This window comes from Plectropomus leopardus, chromosome 18 (assembly GCF_008729295.1).
Source record: "Plectropomus leopardus isolate mb chromosome 18, YSFRI_Pleo_2.0, whole genome shotgun sequence".
NCBI lineage: Eukaryota > Metazoa > Chordata > Actinopteri > Perciformes > Serranidae > Plectropomus > Plectropomus leopardus.
Window position 1 is genome coordinate 27,768,969 of NC_056480.1, and position 25,000 is coordinate 27,793,968.

A 25,000-nucleotide genomic window follows, 5' to 3' on the forward strand; every position below is an offset into this window, starting at 1 on the left:
AGAGAGAGAGAGAGAGAGAGAGAGAGAGTGAGTTATAAACTAAGTTTATTAGTGTGAAGATTAAATATATCGTCTTTGGATTCAAATATACACAGGTAAAAAGGGATTCACNAGAGAGAGAGAGAGAGAGAGAGAGAGAGAGAGAGAGTGAGTTATAAACTAAGTTTATTAGTGTGAAGATTAAATATATCGTCTTTGGATTCAAATATACACAGGTAAAAAGGGATTCACAAATCACCGCATTCTGTTTATATTTATGGTTTACACAGCATCCTAACGTTTTTTGGAACTGTAGCTGTACATAACAAATATTCTTTTTTTGGTTCAGAATGTTTCCAGTGGCAGAACACCACCCTTTTAACTGCAGAAAGAACGGCAAGGGGAAGATGTCCATAGTTTATGTTTAACTTCAGTGCTGAGTTATCATTGAGGGGTACACTGCATGTGATACTGGGATCAGTCTCCTAACCAGGATGGAGAGAACAGCAGAAACTTTTCCATAAATGTTTAACCTCAGCGCAGTCACAAGCCATGGGATAACTGTGCCCATTAGTAATATACAATCTACAGAAAATGTCTCTTTCATACCCATCATTGCGATATTTATGAGGCTTATAATCTGATGTCTTTAAATGCCAAAAGACATTTTATTTCATTCATTATCATTTTTAAATTTATTCATTTAAACTTAATTACAAATACATTTATTATCTCTCCGTCTCTACAGAAACAGGTAAACAAGAGTCCCCAGCTCTGCTAACAGCTCTGTGAGGCTATCTTTTGGCACAGAGGTGCTAGGAGCTAAATGCTAACATCAGCATGCTAACATGCTCAATATTATCTCGGAGCCATGAACACCAGTGTTAAATTTTGTGCCACTGCCTGGCCGACTAAATAACAGACACAAAGACATTGCTGTCTAGCATTAATTCACATAGTGACAGCCATTGTCTTGTTGTTTTTGTGTGTTTCTTTTGTATTTTTTTCTCTGTGTATTTTTTGTGAGCACTACAAAATAGTAGACACAGTGTACTGACTTGTCTCTCAACAGTCAACAGTACATTTGTTCAGAAATTGTTTGCTGACTGTTTGGTATTATCAGACATGGAATTCTGATTTTTGCATAACACCAGTGAGGTTTTACTGTATAAACAGTAAGGCAGGAAATAAGATAAGGTAACTTTGTAAATGGTGTACAGGGCTGAGTTCAACTTCAGGTCATACAGTTTAAGTGTCGTTACTGAAATAAAATTCATGGAAGCAAGAGTGGCACAGCAGAGACGAGCAGTCAGCTGACTGACCTGTCATGCCTTTTCTCTTAGTGTGTAATGAGAGAGATGTGGTGTGTGTGTGTGTGTGTGTGTATGTGTGTGTGTGTGTGTGTGTGTGTGTGTGTACTAACAGGGTCACAGAGTCACGGCCTCCAGTGTAAATTCAGACTGTGCGACATTGTAAGCCCCTTCCTCCCCCTTGCTGATCTCTTCATCCTGCACTTTCATCACGCTCCCTCATTCTCTCATCAGCCTCCCTGCTTGCCTTACAGTAATCATCCATCCCAGAGGAATCCCTCCTCAACTATCCATCTATCCATCCATCAATCTTTCACTCCTCATGTGTAGTTGCTCACCTGCACCTTCATTTATCACACTGCTCTCCCGTCCACTGTTTTCATCCTACTTTGCATTGATGTGCTTTTTGTGACCACTCTAGGGAATCATATACACCACTCCGCCCACCCCCTTCCTGTCCCCTCTTTTCTTTCTTTTCTGTGTGCTTCTCTCTCTGGAGGAGCCCAGGTGCACACTGCAGGGCTGTATTAATAAATAAACAGTATGGGGGAGATTTATGATGCTCTAACGCCTCTCCCTGCCCTCCCACCCCCAAGCCTGACGCACAATGGACTCATCATCAGAGCTTAACGAATCCATCTGGGAGGATCTGCTGACATTTTCTCAGGAGGTGGCATGAGAATGAGCTGGGGCGGGGCAGAGGGGAGCAATCTCTAGTGTTTTATGAGTGCATCGGTCCATCCTTCGCTGATGATTTAAAATTTGTTGTTAAAACATGCTCCTGCAATGCTGCTCTCCCTTCTACCAAACATCCTCGCTCTGATATGAAGATAGCTACGAAATTACTATACTCCTTATATCACTAGCCCTCAAAAGCCTCCTCTTATGCGCAAGATTTTGTGTGTGTTAAAGGAACACTCCATCAATATGTATGCATGGACATCAGTACTACTCGGCTTTTGAAAATAGTTGTGTTCAGTGGCTCTTAGGTGAGCTTTTTAGGATCTGAGAGATTACAAGAAACTGATGATGTCATTAAGGATATCTTGAGTTGGGCTAAACAGAAAGTCAGTATTATAAAGCAGGCTGTGGAGTTTGAAAGATCTGGGTATTTTCACAGGAAGGGTTAAACAAAAGGCACTATTGAGTTGCACTATGGGAATTGTAGTATTCATTGTTTTTGGAGCTTGAGCCATTCTATCATTCTTTCTCCTTTTCAAGGCCTGGTGCCTACACGACCCACATTGCTACTTGACACCAAAGTTACACCATTATACTAACTTTTGCCAATTAACTCTTAATACATAGTTCAGCTCAAGTTGATGAAAATGACATTAGTTTTGCAAGTATTTGTCATGATCCAAACCTGATCTGATGATTTTAAAAGATGGAAGAAAGATGAAAAGACAGGGGATTAAAGTTATTAAGGTTCATCATCTGGGGATCAAGAATGTCTGTAAAATATCACAGCAACCCATCCAATAAATTAGGGTTGTACCCAACTCAGAACGGTGTCAGTGAGTGATTGAAAAAACATTCATTAGATTAACTGAGACATAATATAATTAATAAGTGCAGCCCTAGTGGGGACCGAAATGTCAAAAGATGCAACTGCACATTATATGGATTTCCATTAACCCTCAAATTGCACAAATTGAAATTGCGAATACATAAATAGGCGTAATGGAATTGTGTCAATTTTGAAAAAACTCTAGTTTATTGCAAAAAAGTTTTAACGCTTGCATGAGGTGGTATTTCAGGCGATTTGAAAAAGCCATATTTTGCGAAACTGCAATTGAAACACTTTTTTCTCTTCTATAGCTCATATGATGTATAACTTTATGGATGCAAACCACCATTAAACCTAAAGAAAAAGAAAAGTACAACAGAGTCACATGACATTCTACAAAACATGGCTCGGTATGTGTGGACGAATGAAGAGATTGAGATTTTCTTAACTCTTATGCGAGACAAAGAAATTATTGGCTTTATTGAGAAGCTGCAATAGAAATAAACCTGGCAATATTTTGGATATCCATCGCCGTGGTCATTGGAATGTTACTGCGAGAGGAAAGTCACGTAACATCGCGAGAGAAGTTGCAAAACATCACTGCAATTGTGTTTTACTGAAATTTCAAAAATATCACTTAAGTTTTGCGGAAATCTGTAATGTAAACCTAGCTACTGAGTGACCAAAATATATATATGTATACATATATATATATTATATATATATATATATATATATATAATATATATATATATATAGTTTAACATTCACAGGGCTGCCCTCCAAAAATTGTTGAGGTTTTAATTATTTAAAAAAAAGAAAAAGTGTGGTGGGTGGTGGCACTAAATCTTATTATTGGTGACATGGATGATGTCACTTGCATTGGCAAAACAGTACTACCTACATTCTTCTTCTTTCACAAGCAGAAAGCCCCTCTGAAATCTTATTTTTGGACCTGCACTGACAATGACTGTCTGCTCTATCACACACATTCCACAGACATGCCTCATAACACCATGTGCAAAGCATGGATGTATAAGAGAACTTTATTCGTTTGGTACAAAGTGACACAGCATACTTTTAAGTGCACTATACCCTGAAGTGAAGGCTAATTGCCCTGGGCTAATTGTTTCCAATGAGCCAAGGGAAGTGTGCTCTGATTTCCACCTGGGGGCCCAGGAAGCACTCACCCTGCCGTTTGTCATGTTGTTGGTGTACAGATTGAGCCTGTGTGTCAGGCAGGAAGTAAGGACAAGCAGTCCACCAAGTCCAAGACAAAGGTACAAGAACCTGTTATATATACACACACACACACGCACACGCACACACAAACACAAACTTACTGTTAAAGTCACATCTGTTATTAAATGTGTTGAATACCAGAGATTTTGTTTTCATTCTGTTTTGTAAAGGGATGTAGCTGTGTGTCTATAGAATCATTTGAGACATTTACTGAGATTTAAGAAGAATCCCAATCCAGTCTATGTACAGTGCTCCTGAGTGACAATTTTTGCTGAAGTCTATGATACTTATATGATACGACAATACTTATTTACTTACATGATACTATGACACTTATTTGTTTACCAAGATAATCTTCACAAATGAACACCACTTTTATTCTTGATCTTAATCTTAATCTTGGGTCACTTTTCATACAGAATAGGTCTAGACTGTGTTGATTTTATTAAATAAACTAAATATGCTATGTTATTTATCTAATTTATGTTTCAGTCTCTACTGCGTTGCTGTCAATTGTCCCCTGCTTCGGCTGAGATTTGCCCCTATGCGCACACACACGAACACGCACGCATGCACACACAAACACACAGAGGGAGAATAGAGCAGAGCAGAGAAGACATTCATATGTGTTACATTAAGTGTATTAAAAAGCACTAAGGCTTTTGCGAGAGATTTGTCACCTGACAAAGACTGTTAGTCTAAAAGCCAATTAGTAAATTATTAATGGAGAGCTGCCAACCCCAACGGTCGGAAAAGCAGGCAAAAATATTAGCACTGTTTAGACACAAAAAACATGAAACTAGCATCAGTGGCAAGGATGCAAATTTTGGCCTGCTGCTATAAAGTACCATCCAGTGTGTGAGCAGAACAAACCATGACCAGCTCTCCTGCTGAAACTGCATCCCCTGACAAGCAGCACAGGACTCACCACAGCATGACAGGCTCTGATCCAACTTGGCTGTCAGAAAGGAAATACTCCTCCTGACTCTACAAGACTGAACTTTGCTAATAAATACATAAATAAATAAGCTAAAGATTGGAGGGAGGGGTTCCACGGGAGACTATCCTCATCCAGCCCATGCACCCCCACCAAAACCAGTAAACCTAGGGGAAACACTGGCTCTTATTTCAGGCATTTAACCAACAACTGATTCAAAAGACCCACTGATTTCCAGACAAGGAAACCAGGAGTGCTGAACTGCTAACTCATTTCTGTGTTTCAGACTCATTCCTTGGGCACTATATTGCAGCTCTATCGAATGTCACAGGTATTTTGTCAGCAACCTAGCAGTTGGCAGCCATGTCTGTATGATGATCACTGTTCAGCAATGTGTGACTCAGCTGGAAAGTGGTGCCACTGTCTGTCCTTTTCTCTTGCTGACCTAGCTGATGTACAGTCCTGCTGATCAGGTTTCCTGGAAGTTAGAAAAAATACTGGAAGTGCCAGGGGGTAGGATGTGCTTATACATCCAGCAGTACGTTTTTTCTCAATATCACACACCAGCCACCTAGAAAAAACACACACATCCTGCAGTCATATAGATCTGAAGGCCATGGCTTCTACGTAGGAAGTTAAGTTTTAGTTGAGAAAGAGCTTGTAAGACTGTGTGTGTGTGCACACACCTAAGTCCACATAAGTGTGTGAAGTGGAAAAACACACCTCACTGCTACATTAAAAGCAGGCAGAGGGAGGTGTGAATCAGACAGAGACACACATGGTCCAGGTTACATCACATGACCGCTGCTGCCATCTGGCACAGACACACAACTGTTTACAATCAAGCTCCGTCAGAAAAACTGACGGAAATGGACTAATAGAGACTTTCTTCCAGCAAGAACAACACTGGGGAAAGTGCAGCTACAGCATTCAGCTAAACTGAAACTGGTAGAAGAGGTAGAAGAGGGTCTTCAAAGAGCCAAGTTTAAAAGCATGGTTTACTGCAGTGAAAGCACGCAAAACCAAAAAGGCAGAAGGGGTTTACCACTTTTCTCAGTGGAATGTAATTGTTGGGAACTGGCGGTGCCCACATAAAGGCCAATTTCCTGAGCCTTGTGCTTTGTGTGTTTTGCTCTGAATGAAGCAGGCACCTCTGGGCCCTGGAGCTATGGGAAACAGATAAACCTGATGGGGTAGGGCGGAGGGAGAGCACTTCCTCCTGTTGTCGGCTTGTGCGACTGCAAAAACTAATCTTTGATACCTCAGTGCAACTTTTTTGAGAGGATTTCTTCAAAAAGATTGACTAGAGGGCAAAAAAATCCCTCAGTTAACCTTTGAAATCTGGGTTTGGTGGCTTGATTTCTTTCACAAACGTGGGTCATGAATCAGCAAGAAATTAGAAGAAGTACAAGAAAATCACATGACAATTAGCACAAAAAAATAAGGCCAAACAAAAAACAAACAGGGAAGTTAAAAAAAACCCAACCCAAAAAAAACCAAAACAAAAAACAGGGAAATGCCCTGACAAAAATCTGCATAAAATTTTAAATTATGTTAAAAATGTTGTATTGATGTCAAATAATTTAAGATATAGAATAATGATCATTATAAATATATAGGTCTCTGAAATTTTCCCTAGATTAAAAAAATCCAAATCTACTAATTTATTACAAATTGCAGGACATTTCTTGCCAAGGTGTTTTCTCCTAAATGTTTTTGAAAGAAATCAAACCACTTTGCTCAGGGTTCACAGGATTAAATACTTGTGAAAGGCGTATGAATGCAGCACAAGAAAAGTGATTTTGGTCCAGGTTTGAAAAGGTTAAAAACACCTTTGGTGTTATATTTGCATAAACAGAGTTTAATTACTCATTCAGCTTGTCAGTTGGACTACATTAGCACACAATCTGTCAGCAGAGCCCACCAGTCACTCAGCATGAGAACCCATTGATCTATTGGTTGATTGATGAGGAGTCAGCGTGCTCTCCTCCAGCAGTGAGAAACCATCGATTTCAACACTTGATTTAGGGTGTGTATAAAGCTGTCCATCTGAAGCCAAACCAGCAGAGTGTCTCACCTGCCACTCCATGATCATGTTTAGCCTGGAGCCCATACCTTGCTTTAACCCAACGAAACATGGAGTTCTGATGCCTTTCACAAACATTTACACCTTTGAACTATTTGAGCTTATTGGTTTGATTGTGATTGCAATGAGCAACTTGGAAAGACATGTGTTGCAAATTGCAAGAAATTAGTAGATTTTAAAAAGAATTTAGAAAATGCTCTGAGAAAATGTGCTGAAACTATAAACTATATTTCTAATGTTTTAAAGTATTTTATAGAATTACCATAATTTTTAAGCTCTCATTTCAGGTCATTTTCTTTTTTTGTTTTTAATTTGTTTTTGACTTTCTAATTGCTTTGTTGTTTTTTGTTTTTTTGTTTGTTTGGATTTTGTTGTTCATTTTCTGTTCATTTTCTTCTGCTTTTTTTTTTAAAAAAGTTAACAAGGTGTGTGCTCTTCTTTAAATGTCCGCAGGATGGCCTTCCCACCAAGAAGAACCCGAACTGGACAGATCCTAAGCTTGACTTTAACCTAACCTAAACCATTAGTCACTCGTGCTATGCAATGCTGGATACTGATCCATTCTAATGAGGACTATCAGAGTACACATAGCTGTCAGCATGTTTAACCCTGTGCCAACAGCCCAGTGTAAACACCATGCGCCTCTGTGTTTTTGTGTGTATGCATAATCAATTGGAAGAGTCAAGAGAAACTGCTAGCAAGAGAGAAACTGACAGAGAAAGACTGTGGGAAGTAAAGTGCATGCCAACCTCTCCAGCATTACAACTGAACAGTGCAATTATGTAAGAGGAAAAGGAGTGCATTTTTTGCTTCCTGTTGTTTAAAGGTGCGTGGTTCTCATGCAAATTGGCTCAATCGAGATTTAAATTTGGCTTGGTAAATCCAGGGAAATATGGGGCAGTGGCTGGCCCCATAATGACACCACAAGTATAAAACTTATAATGAAATGAAATTGGTGCAACATGAACAGAAAAAACAGAGAAAAAGAACGCGTTCGCTCAAGAGGTAGGAAACCTACAACTACCAGAATGCATTGTTTAAGGATGTTTATCATATCAACTGATGTCCCTATAAGGTTAAATGCTGACTAAGACATAATGTTTTAACTGCAACATTCTGAGGATATTTTGGTGATGTTGAGAGGTGACAGATCATAGAATATTCTTTTGTAAAACATTCCCACAATGTTACATGAGAACAAAGAAAAAAACATTTATAAAGCAACATTCAGAACATGTTATTGAGGCCTAAGATTACACTACTTTACTTTATGAAAATCTGATGTAATGTGATATGTTAACAAAACAAATGTTTATAGAGGATGTTAAGTGACATTTAAGAAGAACATTTTGATAACTAAAAAACTTGTTTACATTGTACGATTCTCAGAACGTTTCTAGACCCCAAAATTGCTAACTGGGTGCAACAAGGAAAACACTGTGGAACTACATCCCTACTGAGTAAGAAGGTTGCCTCATTGCTCTTAAGTTTGAACTACTTGTTATCAGTGTTTGCTGCTAATGAAGTTTACACATTGTATCACCAGAATGTAAAATGGCATACACGAAACAGAGCACAGTTTAAGCGTCTGTCAGCCCTGACCAGGTGGGTAAAGTTTGGCTGTACTAAATACACCAAAAAACACACAGTTTTACAGTAGCTTCGAATGACGAGGCAGGATATTTATCTTTTAAGTAACGCGTTAAAAAACGTATCATGCCTCATCTTAATTGTCTTACCTTTATTTTCTCTGTCATGGTGAATTTGAGCTCGTGCACGAAGGGGTTTCTCCCTACTCTCAAGGGGCGACTGTTCGACGACTTCATTGCTGACGACGGTAACTTACACTCCAAAACAACACGGAAAAGTCGAGTCCAAAATAACGTGTGCTAAGTTCGTCGTTTGGTGCCGTAGGTGAGCGTGTTTCCTCAGCTTTCAGCCCACTCTCCTCTGACTGGAGGAGAGACTGATGCTGGGCGGGGAGGGGCCGCGAAGAGCTGCGCTCGCTAACAAGCTAGCAGGATGAAACGGCGCGACTTCCGGTTCTAGGTTTCAAAATAAAGTTCTTGAGGCAGGAACAGGTATAAAGACAGTGCAGCCTATTTTAAATGCTGCAAATAAAAAATGTGCTTGGTCGTTGTGTTTGCACGCCCGAATATGTACCACATGCGGTGGAATAAAAAGGCAAAAAACAATTATTTGAATATTTGAAATAGCATGCAAGTTTGAGTCAGTGAACCTTGTCTAGAATCATCATTGAGCATGTTTACAAATCACAAATTCGCCGTATGTAAAGTTCGTCATATCACTTTAGGAGCGTTTGTGTTTAGTTCTGAAACATGCAAACATTAGGCTGATTATAACTTAAACTTTGGCAAATACTGTAAGCAGCATCGTGTTCAAGCTTTTATTTTGAAAGCGGCTACCAACTCTGACACCTGGTAGTACATGCACGCGCCAACACCTACGCACCCGTGTCACAGAGGTTCCCCATGAAATTAAGGGCCCGAAACAATGTCATAATAATATCAACAACTTAAACTCATTAGAAATAAGACTATACATTTTAAGGACTAATGTAACCGTCTACCACAAACATTCTCAAGCTCTTGAAATGGTGTAGTATGACTGATGAGGGAAAGAGCCCTGTGAGTGTCTCTGGAATGTGTGTTTGAGAGGTTTAGGGTGATTTGCCTTCACTGAGATTTAGTTTGCATTTGAAGTCTAGTTTCCTGCTGCATTTGATCCACCCATTTTTTTCTGCACGCAACAGCAACCAGCCATACAAACAGACTGTGTTGGTTTTCAAAGCTGCAGATGGATGATCTACACTTTACCCCGGGGCTGACTGCTTTATCACCAAACATCTGTCAGCGAAACTCAACTTGCGTTGCTTGGGACCACTTTTTCAAAAGAACAGGAGGCCAGGGGCCAGTTGCAGCAGCCCCATGCATGTTTCCAGGATTTCTTGGATTTTAGGATGTCCTTCAAAGTTAATGACATTTCTTAGATTTTAGCGCAATTCTGGGGTTTTGGGATATTTCTCAGATTTTAGGATGCTTTTTGAATTTTAGAACATTTCCAGGATTTTAGGACATTTTTCAGATTTTAGGATGTTTCTCAGATTTTACAATGTTTTTAGGATTTTAGGACGTTTCTCTGATTCTAGGGACATATCTAGGATTTTATGACAGTTCTACGACTTTAGGATCTTTTTAGGATTTTTAGGACACTTAAAAGATTTTAGGATCGTTCTAGGATTTTAGGACAAATCTCCAATTTTAAGACATTTTTTAGATTTTAGAACATATCTCGGATTTTAGAATGTTTCTTGGATTTTAGGCCATTGTTAGGATTTTAGGACATTTCTAGAATTGTAGGGTATTTCTATGATTTGAGGCACATTTCGAGGATTTTAACACAGTTCTAGGATTTTAAGATGTCTCTAGGATTTAGGACATCCCTCTGAGTTTAGGATGTATCTGGAACCATGGGACACTTCTCAGATTTTCGCACATTAGTATCTTAGCTAGGACCTCTGTTGGGGGGGTGGGGAATCCTCCACATTTTTTCGATAAACAACCTTTATTTTGATGCTGTTTTATGCACTCTGGCACCTTAAGTATACTGAAAGTACAAATAATTCCCAGTGTGAATCACTTTCTTTTTATTGTGAATTAGATAATGATTGAGGGGCCACCTAACACCTTTTGGGGGGCTAAATTTGGCCCACAGGCTGTAAGTTGGGTATATCTGATCCATGTTTTCATTTTGCCATTTAAATTCTCTATGACACCTGCAAACTTAAACTAGGTGCTAACTGAGGCAGAGTCAAAACCAGTCATAGGTAAGCTTCATCTTAAAATGCCATTGAATGATTACAAATAGTGGATCATACCTTCCTACTTTGTGCTCTGGAAATTAATTACACAAAAAATCAGATACAGTAACACAGTATAAGTACAAGCAAGCAGGTGTTTTGTTGTTCCATGTTCCTCCATCAGTGAACATTAACCTTTAGGACAACTCTTCAGACAGGGTGGCAGTCGTGGGCTTGCTGTTTGTTGCCAAACACATTTTAACCCCATCAGATTTCCATGACTGCACAGTTTCTGTTACAGCCTGTCAATACTGTGTGCTCTCTGTCTTACATAATAATATAAGGGTAGAAAAGCTGGCCATAGATGTTAGTTTTTTACTGCCAGTTTCTGACACGGCCTCAAAAATGTGTAAGCCTCAGAACATTTTGTGACTCTATACTGTGGACACACTGCTACAGAGTGATCTGCAATAACTGCAGGGTGAGAGGGACAGCTTGCAACAACTAACAGAGGTTAAAAAGCAAAGTCAAAGCGCCCCAGTGTATTACATGGCTGTCAGAACTTGGATTTATGTAGCAAAGACGTTGGCACCCTCATGTGGAAGAACAATGAAACTGCATCTGACATAAAACGGGCTGATGTTAGTATGATAAAATACTAGATCAGAGTTTTCTATTTTAATTTTAACGGATGGCCTAATTTGCACATTATTTCAGTCATAATCATACACTATTGTGAATTTTTGTTAATATTTTTACACATCTTTGCCCTAAACTTCTAATGTTTTTACTCTTAAACAGTTATATTGTACTTTATGTTATGATACAGTCTAAAGTATTTCTACCATATTTCAATTGTAATTTTTTCCATTCTATATTTAAGTCCTTAAGTATTACGCTACTATGCTTCACTAAAAAAAAAAAAAATAATCACAATTACAATTTCTTTTTTTTATTCACTTGATATGTATTTTGTATGTTTAATGTTTGCACTAAAAACCAAATCAAAGTCCTTGTGAGTGAAAGCCTACTTGGTGCTACATCCTTTACTGATTCTGATCAGATGAGTTCTGTTATTTATGAATTTTATGTGTGTAATTTGTTGCTAACTGCATATAAAAAGATGGTTTTAATTGGTTTTAAATTTAAGGAATGACCATTGACTGACCAATGTAATGGAGAAAAAGGTGGGAGCACTTTTTTTCCATTTAAACTTTAAAAAGAGCTTAACTTAAGATTTAGGAGAATTTAATGGTGTCTAGCAGTGTGGACTGCAGATTGCAACCAGCTGAAACTTTTCCCCGTTAGGATTCCTCGAGTGTTTATTGTTCAGGAGGTTTTTTAACCAAGAGCCGAATAATTCACAGAGGTCTTTTGCTCTCCAAAACAAATGGACCAAGTGATTTAGAGTGCTTAAAATACTGAATAAAGCAGTCTCACGTTACAAATCCTCTGATCTGTTTGTTTTGGAGACAAGGAGACATCTGCGAATTATACGGCTCCCTGTTAAAACCTTCTAAACGTCTGAATCTTAAGTTATTAGAGAAAAAAAGGATGAGCACACATCCGCAGGTGCTAGGCTAGCAGCCCATCTCCAGTATAGGAGATACAATGAATAAAACCAGTAAAAACATAGAATAAAGCCATTTTATGCAAAAAAAAACCAAAACAAACAAACAAAAAAAACAGGTTTCTGCTTACTACAGTGGCTGACGCAAAACCACGAATAGACTACTGTAAAACATGGCGGTGCGAGGACCCGCTCCTTATGTAGATATAAATGGCTCATTCTAAGGTAGCGAAAACACAAATCTTATTCTAAGGTGATCATACACTTAAGGAAAGATACTTACATTATATATTGCATTTTTGTGAATATTTTCCTCTAAATCCTACACACACAACCTTTACCATTTGTCATACACCTGTAATTTAAACATGTTCAAAGCATTATTGACAAGGCCATTATTCATTTATGAAGAAAAAGGATGAATGATCGTTTTGGAATCTTGGTTTAATTAAACTAATCTCACATTAGCTGTTTCCCATATTAAAATTGTGGAGAAAAAGATGTTTAACACAGTTTAGTTTAATTACAATGAAAAAGTTATGTGCAGCCATTGCTGTAGAGAGGAGACAGACAAGAAAGAGCTTTGCACATGCTTTAGCCAAACAACTTATTTTTCAGTTCTTCTTATTTTCCACAACCTCAAAGCAATCCCCTAAAAACTCCTCTGACACTTCAGCCCTGCCTCTGCTTGTGTCTTGGATGCGTCTTGCAGAACACAAAGAGACGACCCCTCCGTCGAACAAAGAAACAGTCTTTGCAGCGCCTCTTCAGGGCAGACTTGGTTTTCATCCCCGCACAGGGCTGGATGCAGGGGAGATGCTGACACTGTCCCGACAGAGAGGATCCACACTGAGCAGAGGAGGCAGGCGAGGGGGGCAGGAAGGAGCTGAGTCTGGCTGATGATAGGAGCAGTGTGCGGGGAGCTGTGGTGAGGCTGCAGAGGTGTCTGTAAGCAGCGGCTGCTGGTGAGGACAAGGTCAGATGTAGCCGGCTCATCTGGGTCACCTGGCGAGTCAGGGAGGCCGCCAGGTGCTTCAAGAGGAGGGGCTGCATGCTGTCAAAGGCTGCAGAGAGGAAACGGAGAGAGAGATCATTCATATATCATTAAAGATGCCAATTTCATTTTGTCTCAATGATCATATTTATAAGGACAGCACACATTAACTAACATTTCTGTACATGTGCCAGTGTTAGTGTTCAACTGTAGTCCTTGGCAAGACGTTTTGAAACCTATTAAATGATAAATTCATATAACAACAACAGCAGCAGGACACCTTAAAGACAGCAACAGCTACAAAAAACACAAACTCCCAAGACAGAACACAGGCCATGCAAAGCAACAAGAAACAGCACAACAACAGTACAAAATATTAGCACAGCAACATGTAGCAGTTTAGCACAAACATCCATGCACGCAGCATGAAGCAATGACACACAACTAAGCCAAACACTGCAGAGCAGAAACAGCAAAAGACAGAAGCAGTCATAAAATACAAGAGTCATAACATAGACCTAAATAAAATGTTAGAAGATGCAGTTAGTTATCATTCATATGCCACTGATTTTGAAATCATACTTTTGTGTTGGACTGGCAATATATAAATAATATAACAATATCATTATATGTGACTAGATATCGACTTGGATTTGGAATATCAATAATATCTTATAATAAGTGTTGTCTTCTCCTGGTTTTAAAAGCTACATTACAGTTAAGTGATGTCATTTTCTGAACTCAGCAGACTGTTCAAGCTGTTCTTGTCTTTACCCACTTAGTCATAATATCCACATTACTGATGATCATTTATCAAAACTCCCATTGAGTAAATATTTTGTGAAAGCACCAATAGTCAACCCTACAATATCTTCCCAATACAAATATTAAGAAATTTGGTCAAAAACATCATGATGTTGGATAAAACTATATTTGAGTCTGGGGTTTTGTATGAGTCTTTTATGATTTTTAATTCTCAAACAGCTGGCTCTTACTTGACAGAAATACTTGAATTCCTTCACTCTCTACCCCATCACATTCAAATAATCATCTTCCCAGACACCATTGTATAATTCTTTATATACATATAGAGATAGATTTTGGCAGTTTTATGTGTGTGAATGGATCAACAATCTGTCTATTGATGTGAAATCTGTAAATACAAAATGCTTCCCTCTCATGAAAAAATAAATAAATAAATAAATTTTGAACTCACAAAAATATGGGGTAAATATAAAACACATCTAGAAACACACAAATAATCAGTATCAAAGAATACAACAAATACATTTGATTAATTTACAAATAAATGAAAGGCATTTGTAAATGTTTTCCTAACATTTAAAACTTTCCATCAGATATTTGTAAACCCACTTTTATTTGTGAATCCCAATTTGATGCTTGTAAATTTCCATTCTACTTATTTTCTTCTTTGTTTATTTATTTGTTTTTATTTTTGAATTTGATTATGTATTTTAACAAATCCTGCACTGGGATTGTGATAAAAGCCATATAAAAATATTTTCAGTTTGATTGGAAGTGGAATTGAGATTTCTGCAGACACATTTTGATTTGTTTATTTTGTTGACAAAAAATCAAACATGCTGCGCTAAGTGGAACTGAGAGCAATTTCTGAGGACATTTTAGTTGGTTAAGTTGATTATTTTATTTTTTTTTTAAAACGGCAATAAGTGGAATTTCGCCATATAAAAATACTTTTGGTTTGATTCCTCTGTTCTTTTGTTGCAAAAACAAATGCTGCACTAAGTGAAAATGGGATACAGCCATACAGAATTATTTTCAGTTTGTTTACTTCATTATTGTGTAAAACAAATCAAAAAACTGGAAAACCCTAAAAGAACCGGTCAGATTCAGATTGTTTTCGTGTATTGCATTGCAGAGCTACTAAGCTGTCAAGCAAATACACTGGATTTATTTGAATAACTCTGAAGTACTTGAAGTGCGCATTATGCAGCTGTATTATCCAGATGAATACAAGTATCGGATTTCGGTACTCGGTATCGGCAGATACTCAATATCACATGATTCGGATCAGTGGCAAAAAAAGGACTTGATCGGAACATTACTTCATGAGAGCAGAAGTGATCATGCCCAATACGGCGTTGCATTATCAATGTGACGGCAAATATCTTATGTGTCCGTAGTAGAGTCACCACTGCTCAGTTACTCAACAATGCCAGATTCCAAAATTGTTGGGCAACTTAATGTAAAGTTAAATGGAGCATCGACTGAGTCCACTGGGTAAATCTACAAGCTGTTCCACATGTAAACACATGACGCCTCTGCAGCAGCGCGCCAAGGAGACCAGCATGACACAGTTGACCTGCTCGCGCCAAAGCCAGACATAAAAACATACAAATGTTAAGTTCCCGACATGACAAAGACTTCTCACGGAACCACAGAACGTTAACAAACCTGTCAGGTATCTTTTGGGGATTTCAAACAGGAGATATGTCCCTAAATGTTGCCTTTTTATCGCTAAAACGCGACCGCTAGGCTCCTTTAGCTAGCGAGGATATCACAGCTTCCGGTTTGCGTGATTTATGGTGCCCTCAGTTTAGCCTGTCAGCCAGTTTCCTTGTCTGACTAGTCATGCATTCCTCCACTTTAGCAGAGCATAAATACAAAGCTATCGTAGTCTTATTTATTATTTTGAACAATATACTTAAATATCAGGTTTTCACCGGAAAGCATTCTCGGTGATACACAGCAGAGCCGTGCACTAGTACACAGTATATAAGCGCGTGGAGCCTGTGAAACATCACTCAGGGCACTAGATTTCCAATACAACGACACTCCGACCGCAAAGCAGCCTGGGTGCAAAGGCTGTTGTAAACATGGCGGCCGCAGTGGGGAGAGTTCTGTCCTTCAGTAGAAATGCTAAGGTGCTTGTCTCACCTTTGAGGCTGTCTGCTGTGCCTGTTCACCGCTACAGTGTCGAGGTGTCCAGCACCGGAGAGCCCGTCACTCACACCGGACAGGTAAAAGCTTTACCGTGTTTCTGTGCCGTTCTGTGGCACTGCTGTAACCGGGTGCCCTAACGTTAGCTTAGCCGTGCGTCAGTATAGCTACTAAGGTCTATTATCGGACAGACTTTGTTTTTTTCCATTAACATTTGTATTTCGGCCATTGATTGCAATGTTGTCAAAATTGTCAGCAGATATTTGTGTTTGAAAAGATCGCTGATATATACGCTCCTCATTTCTGCTATCATAACATCGCGCCCCCAAAACGGACCTCCAAATAAGTAGCAAAACACAAATCAGTGCAGCTGGTGCCTCAGTTCATAACGTTACCTTTTTCCCTCAGGTGTATGATGAAAACGATCACAGGAGAGCCAGATTCACTGGCAGACACAAAGAGGTAAGAAATAACTCATTTAGTTGGGAAAAGGGAGGGGGGGTCGAATATAATTCAATGTCCAGAAAATGTCTAGACATCTATATTTATAACATTTATAAAAAAATATTATTTAACGGAAACATTTCAAAACATATTTTTGCACTATTTTGTAAATCGGGATGTTTGCCAGCACAATAAATAGATGGTATACACTTAAGATAACTGTCACAGTCAAAACATTACGCATGCCTTTACAGTTTCTGTGTCTTATGTTTGTGAGAACTTTGTTTTGCTCACCTGTTCCTCATATAAACCTCATTCCACTCAGTCGATACTGACAGAGATCATGTTGTTTTGTGTTAAGGTGAATCAGAACTTTGCCATCAAACTGGTGGCGGAGGAGCCAGTGACTGACATTGAGGCCAGAGTGGTGTCCTGTGATGGAGGTGGAGGAGCCCTGGGTCATCCCAAAGTCTACATCAACCTGGTAAGAGCCTGTGCATGTAAGATGATGAAAGCAGTTAAAGTGGCTAATTTGATTATTTTGACAAGACCTCATAAGTACATGTGCCACAATTAGGTTTGACTTTTTTTCTTTTCTTTTTTTTTTACACTAACAATGGCAACAAAATTAATTTTGGGCTGGGATCAATAATTGTCTGTCTTCTTTGGTGTTCACGGTTTCAGTAAGTTGAACGTAATGAGCAGAGAATCCTACCAAGCTAACAATGTGTGTGGCATGCATATATTGGTAAAAGCTTAAAAACCTATATTTAAATGTGTTATCTAAGCAGCTAAATAAGGTTACCTCCAACATGTAGCCAGCAACCAGTTTTTATACATCCAAAGGACTTCTATATGGACTGCATGGCAACCAGACTCGGCCTCAAACTGAGACAGGCCTTTGTCAAAATGTGTGGTTAAAGGGTCTGGGCATCTAATTGAAGTTTTACAGTAATAAAACAAAATCATGTGTAATGTTTTATATGATATTTCTATAGTGGGAGTATTTCTATAGTAGGGTTTTACAAAACTCTCATTACAGATACTAACTGTCAATTTTTTTTCTCCAGGACAAAGACACAAAAGTGGGCACATGTGGCTACTGTGGATTACAGTTCAAGCAGAAGCATCATCACTGAAACATTCTCTGTCTCTGCTCCTCTGTGTAAATCGCCATATTGGTTAATAAATTATATGTTGTCTGTCTGACTGAGTGAATTCTTCTGAATGAAGCCTGATGAAATCAACATTGCAACATATAGTTGTCTGTGCAGGGAAAATGTGCAAATGTTTCTCAGTCTTCGGGGATATTTATCTATGTGTAAGATACACATTTATACAGTTTTATGGGACTGTCAGCAGAGATGTGGACTCCAGTCACAAGATTTGATGATTTAAGATTTGTCAAAATAAAAAAAAAAAAGACTTACAACTCCAACCTGGACTTGAACACCAGTGACTCGTGTCTTCACTTGGCCTTAAGCCTTTTGACTGGGAAATACTTGATACCTTCCCCCAAGCCCAAAGATTAAAAAGTTATTTAAACTTTGGGCTTGGGGGAAGGTATCAAGCCCAAAGATTAAAAAGTTATTTAAACAGTGTGCCACGTCTTTTATGAATCAACCAACGACTATTAATTCCCATAAAATCAACATGTAATTCCCCAGATCCACTGTGTTTGAACCAATCCAACAGCATCCAGTCAAGTTACAGTAGAGAACCATGAAGAACCAAGATAATGTCACAGAATTATACCAACAGTCATTTCATCTGTGAACATAACCTTTGTGACTGTCAGTGTGCAAAATATGCAGGTCTAAGAATGCAGCAGCAATGAAATGTGAAGTTGCACAAAGAATGTTTACCCACCATAATAATGCTTTATGCTATGAAAGTGTGATGTCAGCACTACTTTTTAAGATAAAGTTCACTTGTTTTAACAAGGTTGTTTTAAATAATACAAAAAACATTCATGCTTTTTGTAAATTTAATGATAATGTATTTTATTAAAGACACTTAACATACAGTTAAAATGATCACATGAATACATTATTACAGTTGTTTAAACAGCCATAAAATGTGTTGAAAAGCGCATTCTGATTGTGTCCCTGCCGCAGCAGCCAGCCTGAAAAGGTTGGAGTCGACCTTTTCAGGTGATTTACTTATAACGTTTTTTAGAACATTTTTTGTTTTTGTTTTTTACTAATTTTTGGGCAATGACTGATTAAGTTTCTCCTTGCCTTCTCTCTGTGTTCTGAGAGAAATCAAGTCTACTTTCTCAGGTTTCAAAGGGTTAAAAGGTGTAAGAGAGACATGGATAAAGAGAGGAAGGACAGGGGGCCCACAGAGAGCACTAAGCAAAGGGCCCAGAAACTGGTGCTACACCTCTGCCTGGGATCATCAGTACTGACTTAAGACTTGACTCAGGACTTGTCTTGACTTGGAACTTGAGAGCAAAGACTTGAGACTTACTTGTGACTTGTTAAACTTGTTGACTCAATCCCACCTCTGGCTGGTAGTGCAGCGCTGTACTCTGGGATACAGCGATAATACTCCAGTGTGAATTGTTGGCTGCAGTTCCCGCTGTGGCCAGCAGAGGTCAGCAGTGTCCTATAGATGCGTTTGGTCTGGAACCACAAAGACGGTGAAAGGCTGTTATGTACAGAATTATACAGCAAGTTTTAGATGTTTTTTATTGCACAAATGAAAGCTTGTTTTGTGTGCAATAAACCTTTAAAAGGTCTGAACTGTAATTAGAGCTAATAAAAGTTGCACTGCACCTTAAAAATCTGCTCCATTGTTCTCTGCATGAGTAGGATTGATGTCTTTCCTGCATTTTTTGGGTAAAAATGAACATGCTTGTGATTGTAGTGCTTTGAATTGGCCTTCATCAATAAGCAGTGGAGATCTGGCTTCTCTCTTGTGTTTGCTGTGAGGAGCGGGGAGAGAACCTTAGCATTCTTTGTGCATCGGCCCCTCACAGCCTGCGATGTAGAGTTTCGCTCTGCCAAGCCTGGAGGACATCAGGAGGGAGCCCGCCTGATAAGACACAGTAGCGCGGAACAATACATGTTTGAAGAAGATCATATATATATTTCATCGGGCTTATTCTCCATAGACCTCTGCATGCCAAATTGGCCCGCGCTTGGCTTCGGCTCCAGACAGCACTAGCCTGTTCTGTCCCCAGCGATGCAGCCAGTGGAACTGCATTTTCCACACCATGGAGCTCAGGTTGGGAAGAGTAGTCAGGCTGATATAATTGGCCCTGGTGACTCCTGGAAGTGAGGCTTATGCTGTAGTTAACCTCATCTATAGTCAGAGCACTTTGGATGATTGAAGGGGAGAGAGGGGCATTGTTAAAACGCGGCCGGGTCAGTGTCAGAGAGCTGACTGGCTGGTCTTGCGGTTGGTAAGTCGAAGTGGTTCAGAGGTGGCGGTTGGTTGAGTTGGAGGCATTGCCGGAGGCGAAATCTTCAGATGAAACTGAGCATATGAATGGAGCTGAATTAAACAGCACAGTGTTTTTGTGCTGGATTTAACCACACTGTTTAATTATTCACCGCTCTTAAATGCATCAGCCGGAATAACAGAATACTCCTCGACCTCATATATGTGCAGTAACTCTAGATTATGAAATGGGATTCAGCCAATTTGCACACAGACTCATTCATGAGTTCAACCTTAAACTGTCAAATCACCACAGGGGTCCAAGGCTACATCCAGTTATCCACTTTCTCTCAGCATAATATCAGATAATAATTGCAAATACAGCTCTTAAGCATAATGTGACCTGCACATTAGAAAGAAAAATGACATTAACTGTAATGTTTCTAGTTCAGACAGTGTTTGGTGTCATAATTCTGCTTGGTAATCCTTTGAAACCCAGATCAACATCACTTTTCTTGTGCTGCGTTCAGATGCCTTACACAGTTACTTAATAACAATGATAACTTAATTTAAATAGTACCTTCAAAAACAGAGTTTACAAAGTGCTTTGACAAACAAGGTAGAGCAGAAATGGGATACACAGACGGCGATACAACAACGGAAAGCTAAACGGTCCTATTGAACACAAGCGATTAGGATCATATTAAAACCAGAGGACAAATAATGCAAGATGCAGGATGCAAAATGTCAGTATAGAATTATACAAACAAATAAACCAAAACCAACAACAAGAGAAAAAATAAAAGCAATCAAACCACAGGGAAAGGAAATAAAATAGATAAAACATAAATTAAAACGATAACATTAATAAAGATAAATAAGACTTTAACACTTTAATGGTCTCATGATGGAATGCTTATTTTCCTTTTTAAATGTATTTTTTTGTTTCTTTGGTCACTTTTTTTACTGACCTCACTTTTTTTTTATTACTGAGACTCTAAGAAAACTAAACATGGACTTGAGATTCCCCTGGAGACATGTTCGAAATCTTGGGAACTATGAGTCATTTAAAAGTAAATTGTCACCCTGTTTTTTCTCTTAAACCTAACCACAGAAACTTTAAGTGCCTGAACCTAACCTCTGTTACTATATTAATTATGTATCTGTATGTTAAGGACATAATGTCATTCGTGGGGCATTAATTCTTATGATATTGTATGAACTGTTGCGCATGCATTTTCACAGGATGAGGATACGCTGATTTCACATACATGTCACGAGTGCAGCAAGCTACACATTCTAGCATATAGGGCTGTTTTAATTAAACCTTTGAAATCAGAACAAATTGGCTGGAACAACACACACATACACACAAAACCAATAAACAAAGAAGTGATGTGATGTTGCATAGAAAGCAACAAAGTCTGCGTAATGTTGTAAAAATATTGAAGTTGCTGTAGGACTGGTGGATGAACCAGATAACACAGTGTTTTTTATTTTACCCGTTTTGGTATAATTTTCCAGTGATTCTCTCTCTCTCTCTTTTTCTCTTGCTCATTCTCTCTCAGCTATTTTTCAGGTCATTTTCTTGTCACTTTTTACACATTTCTGCACAGTTGCTGTTTGACTTTATTCTCATGTCTTTTTTAGAAACCAAACCAATTTGCTCATGTTTCAGAGGTTTAAGTGCTGATGATCGAGGTGAAAATCCAGGTGAAAGTCCTGTGTTATCTGGTTCATCCACCAGTCCTACAGCAACTTCAATATTTTTACAACATTACGCAGACTTTGTTGCTTTCTATGCAACATCACATCACTTCTTTGTTTACTCCTGTAATAATTACTACAGCCACTAAAGGGCGCTACCCGTCGCCTAAATATATATAAATAATGGATGTAGCTAACAGCACTTTTAATTATTCACCGCTCTTAAATGCATCAGCTGGAATAATAGAATACTTTCAGTCTCATATATGTGAAGAAGCTCCAGATTATGAAGTGGGTTTCAGGCAATGTGCACACAGACTTATTCATGATTCAACCTTAAAGCTGTCAAATCACCACAGGGGTCCATGGCTACATCCAGTTATCCACTTTCTCTTGGCATAATATTAGATAATAACTGCAAATACAGCTCTTAAGCATAATGTGACCTACACTGTTGGGTCCAGACAATGATAGGCTCAAATACGGCTATTGGGTAATCATATTGAAAATCTCCTCACGGCAAAGCTGCACAATAGATAATGGAGTTAAATGCCATTGAATTCCTGAACATAGCGCCCCTCCACAACAATCACTCACTGTACACAAAACATCCTCCTCGTCGCCGTAATTGCCCTATTAAAATATTTCCCCTTGAAGATGTGTCATATTACAGACCCTCAGGCTCATTATGGAGCTCCCTGCAGCCAATTATCTGAACCTCTGTGTCTCCAAGCCACTGTGACCAAAAGGGGCTGCTAGGCAGATCTGGGAGCAGCTCGCCCTCCTTAAATCCATACTTACAATATGAGAGGCAAAACAGAAAACTGACCTTTGGTCATTGTCTCGGGGCAACTCCACTCAGCTCCACTTTAGAGTCAGGTGACAGAGCTTCTGACCTTTACCATGGAAATAATGACTTGTACTTGTGCCAGGAGCTCAGAGGGTTACCGCAGGGAGCGAGACACCTCTGGCGACATGTGACAGTTTTTGGAGGAGCGAGTTTGCACTCAGCACTTTGATAGCCCCGGGAAACCAAAGTGTGTGTGACAAGACGCAAGAGACTTAGAACTGTGTGTATGCGTATGCCACAGTGTGTGTGTGTGTGTGTGTGTGTGTGTGTGTGTGTGTGTGTGAGAGAGAGTTTGAGTATGCGGACAGAGGCACAGACAGTGTTGAAAGGAAATAGGTGTCAGACGGAGGGTGCAGAGAGGAGTAATTTGAAGTTGTCAATACTTCCTGTGCTGACATTCCATCGGAAATTTTAAAAGTAGAGGCAATTCAGAGAAAGGGCCACAGAGTACAGAATGAACAATTAATTTAAGAAAAACATTACTTTTCTGAGTGGAAAAAAAAAAGCCTCTCACCCCTGTGTCAGTCCTCCCATAAGACACAAAGGGCCAAATAACTGCTTGGTGGTGTGAGCCAGACGAGTAAACAGTGGCTCTAACATTCCCCGACCTGTACAGCAACACACTGAGGCTTAATCACATTATATGGCCCAGGGAGCAGGCCTTCGTGTCAGACTGGCTGTTGACTGGCTCGCTTGTGTGTCGAGCGCAGACAGAGTGAGGTGAGACGAGTGGAGGGAGGAGGTGGGGTGGGGGGAGGAAAAGAGGAGAGAATATGGGTGATGACTGGAGGAGTTAAGGGGGTAAAAGTGTGAGAGGTCAGTGAAGGAAGATGGAGAGTGTGAAACAGGGAGGTGAGAGAGATGATGGAGTAAGGTAAATGTCAAATGTAAAAATCTGTCATATTCCCAGTATTTTGTATCACAATTCTAACTTGTTAAAAAATCTTCACTAATTTTAAAGTTCAGACTGCCATTTTTCAATTTGCCCATTATTTTGTCGCTAATGCTCTCTCAAACCTAAATGGCAGGAAAGTTTGATTTCCACTGTCTCAAAACAACTTATACGGCCAAACCCAAAACCAACATAAATCAGTCTACTGTGCAAATGATCGTGGTTTTAGGCTGTGTTTACACCAGAACAGCTCTACTAAAAATGGAAAAGTCTTTGCTTTGCATGAAAAAAAAGATCGTTCTTATGATAACACTGTGAGAACTGTACTCGTATAAACCAATCTGCAAATGCAACTGAAAACGCTGTAGTATGCATATCAGGCCAGCAGTTGGCGGTGTAACTTTGTACTGACACACCATAGAAGAACACCATGTGCCTGCGTGAAGTACAGCCGTGACGTCACTGTTCTCACAGGATCCACACACTGCCAGGTCACACACGGCGACAGGAGGGGTGGTATTTTCAAAAAACCAAACCAAAACAAAAGGTTAACCTTTCATGCAAGAACCGTTGCTGTAGAAAACGGCCCCTTAAACACATCCTTAACATCATGAAACAGTTCATGAAACAGCTTCATAACTACCTGGTTAGATTTAGGCAACAAAACTGTGGTTAGATTTAGGAAAAACACCATGTTTTGCATTACAGAGGTACTCTGGTAACAAAAATAAAGTGACGTATGCCACGTGACATACAAATAAACACTTCACATACGTCGCTAGTAAGCGTGCTACACAAACAAGCAAACTATGCTACATTGTTATTAAAACAAGTCAGCTTTGACTGAGGGACACAAACACTGGTTTTCCACTGACTTCCAAACAACTTATATGACTGACACCAAAATGACATCAATTAGTGTTCAAACATCAGAGTTTTAAAAACGTCCTGAGTATCATAAAACAGTCGCAGTCCCACTCCAAAACTGCCTGGTTAGGTGTAGGCAACAAAACTGTGGTTAGCACAGAAATTTTTTTTTTGCAAAATTGTTTTTTTTAGCAATCGATAAGTTTTCTTGTAACTAATAATAGAGTGATGCATGTGATGTGACATACGACAGGTCACATACGTTACCAGTGTATAGCATGCTACACATACTAGGCTATGTTGTTATTGAATCAAGAAAGGTGACCTGGGACACAAACACTGGTCTCCTGGGTGAAAGTCTTGTGTTCTTCTGATTCATTCACTTCCCCTCACAGCTACCCGACAAGACTTTCTTTAATATTTGTACAACATTATGGGGACATTATATCTCAGAACATTTCAGCAACATTTGTGGTTAACATA

At 39.2% G+C, this 25,000-nt stretch overlaps 3 protein-coding genes across 3 annotated transcripts in view; 1 reads left to right on the forward strand and 2 right to left on the reverse strand.

Moving 5' to 3' along the window:
• Positions 1-9,035, reverse strand: part of lpcat1 (lysophosphatidylcholine acyltransferase 1) — a 31,348-nt gene extending 22,313 nt beyond the window's left edge. Inside the window, exon 1 of the mRNA XM_042506893.1 lies at positions 8,804-9,035. Within this exon, the coding sequence (XP_042362827.1) occupies positions 8,804-8,890 (87 nt within the window). The 5' untranslated portion in view covers positions 8,891-9,035. The remainder of the gene's footprint in view (positions 1-8,803) is intronic.
• Positions 9,036-12,513: 3,478 nt separating this feature from the next.
• Positions 12,514-16,014, reverse strand: mrpl36 (mitochondrial ribosomal protein L36). Its single transcript, XM_042506453.1, has 2 exons — positions 15,885-16,014; positions 12,514-13,518 (listed from the first exon to the last, which is right to left on the reverse strand). The coding sequence occupies exon 2, from the start codon at positions 13,505-13,507 to the stop codon at positions 13,127-13,129; it is 381 nt and encodes a 126-aa protein (XP_042362387.1). The 5' UTR covers positions 13,508-13,518; positions 15,885-16,014; the 3' UTR covers positions 12,514-13,126.
• Positions 16,015-16,256: 242 nt separating this feature from the next.
• ndufs6 (NADH:ubiquinone oxidoreductase subunit S6) lies at positions 16,257-18,020 on the forward strand. Its single transcript, XM_042506452.1, has 4 exons — positions 16,257-16,450; positions 16,779-16,832; positions 17,176-17,298; positions 17,885-18,020. Exons 1-4 carry the CDS (start codon positions 16,307-16,309, stop codon positions 17,951-17,953), a joined length of 390 nt encoding a protein of 129 aa, XP_042362386.1. The 5' UTR covers positions 16,257-16,306; the 3' UTR covers positions 17,954-18,020.
• The last annotated feature ends 6,980 nt before the right edge of the window (positions 18,021-25,000 follow it).

Coding starts and splice junctions, on each gene's coding strand:
- mrpl36 (XM_042506453.1), bottom strand. CDS start 13,507: ATGCAGCCCCTCCTCTTGAAGCACCTGGCGGCCTCCCTGACTCGCCAG.
- ndufs6 (XM_042506452.1), top strand. CDS start 16,307: ATGGCGGCCGCAGTGGGGAGAGTTCTGTCCTTCAGTAGAAATGCTAAG. Junction 16,833..17,175: donor TCACTGGCAGACACAAAGAG/GTAAGAAATAAC, acceptor TTTTGTGTTAAG/GTGAATCAGAACTTTGCCAT. Junction 17,299..17,884: donor CCAAAGTCTACATCAACCTG/GTAAGAGCCTGT, acceptor TTTTTTCTCCAG/GACAAAGACACAAAAGTGGG.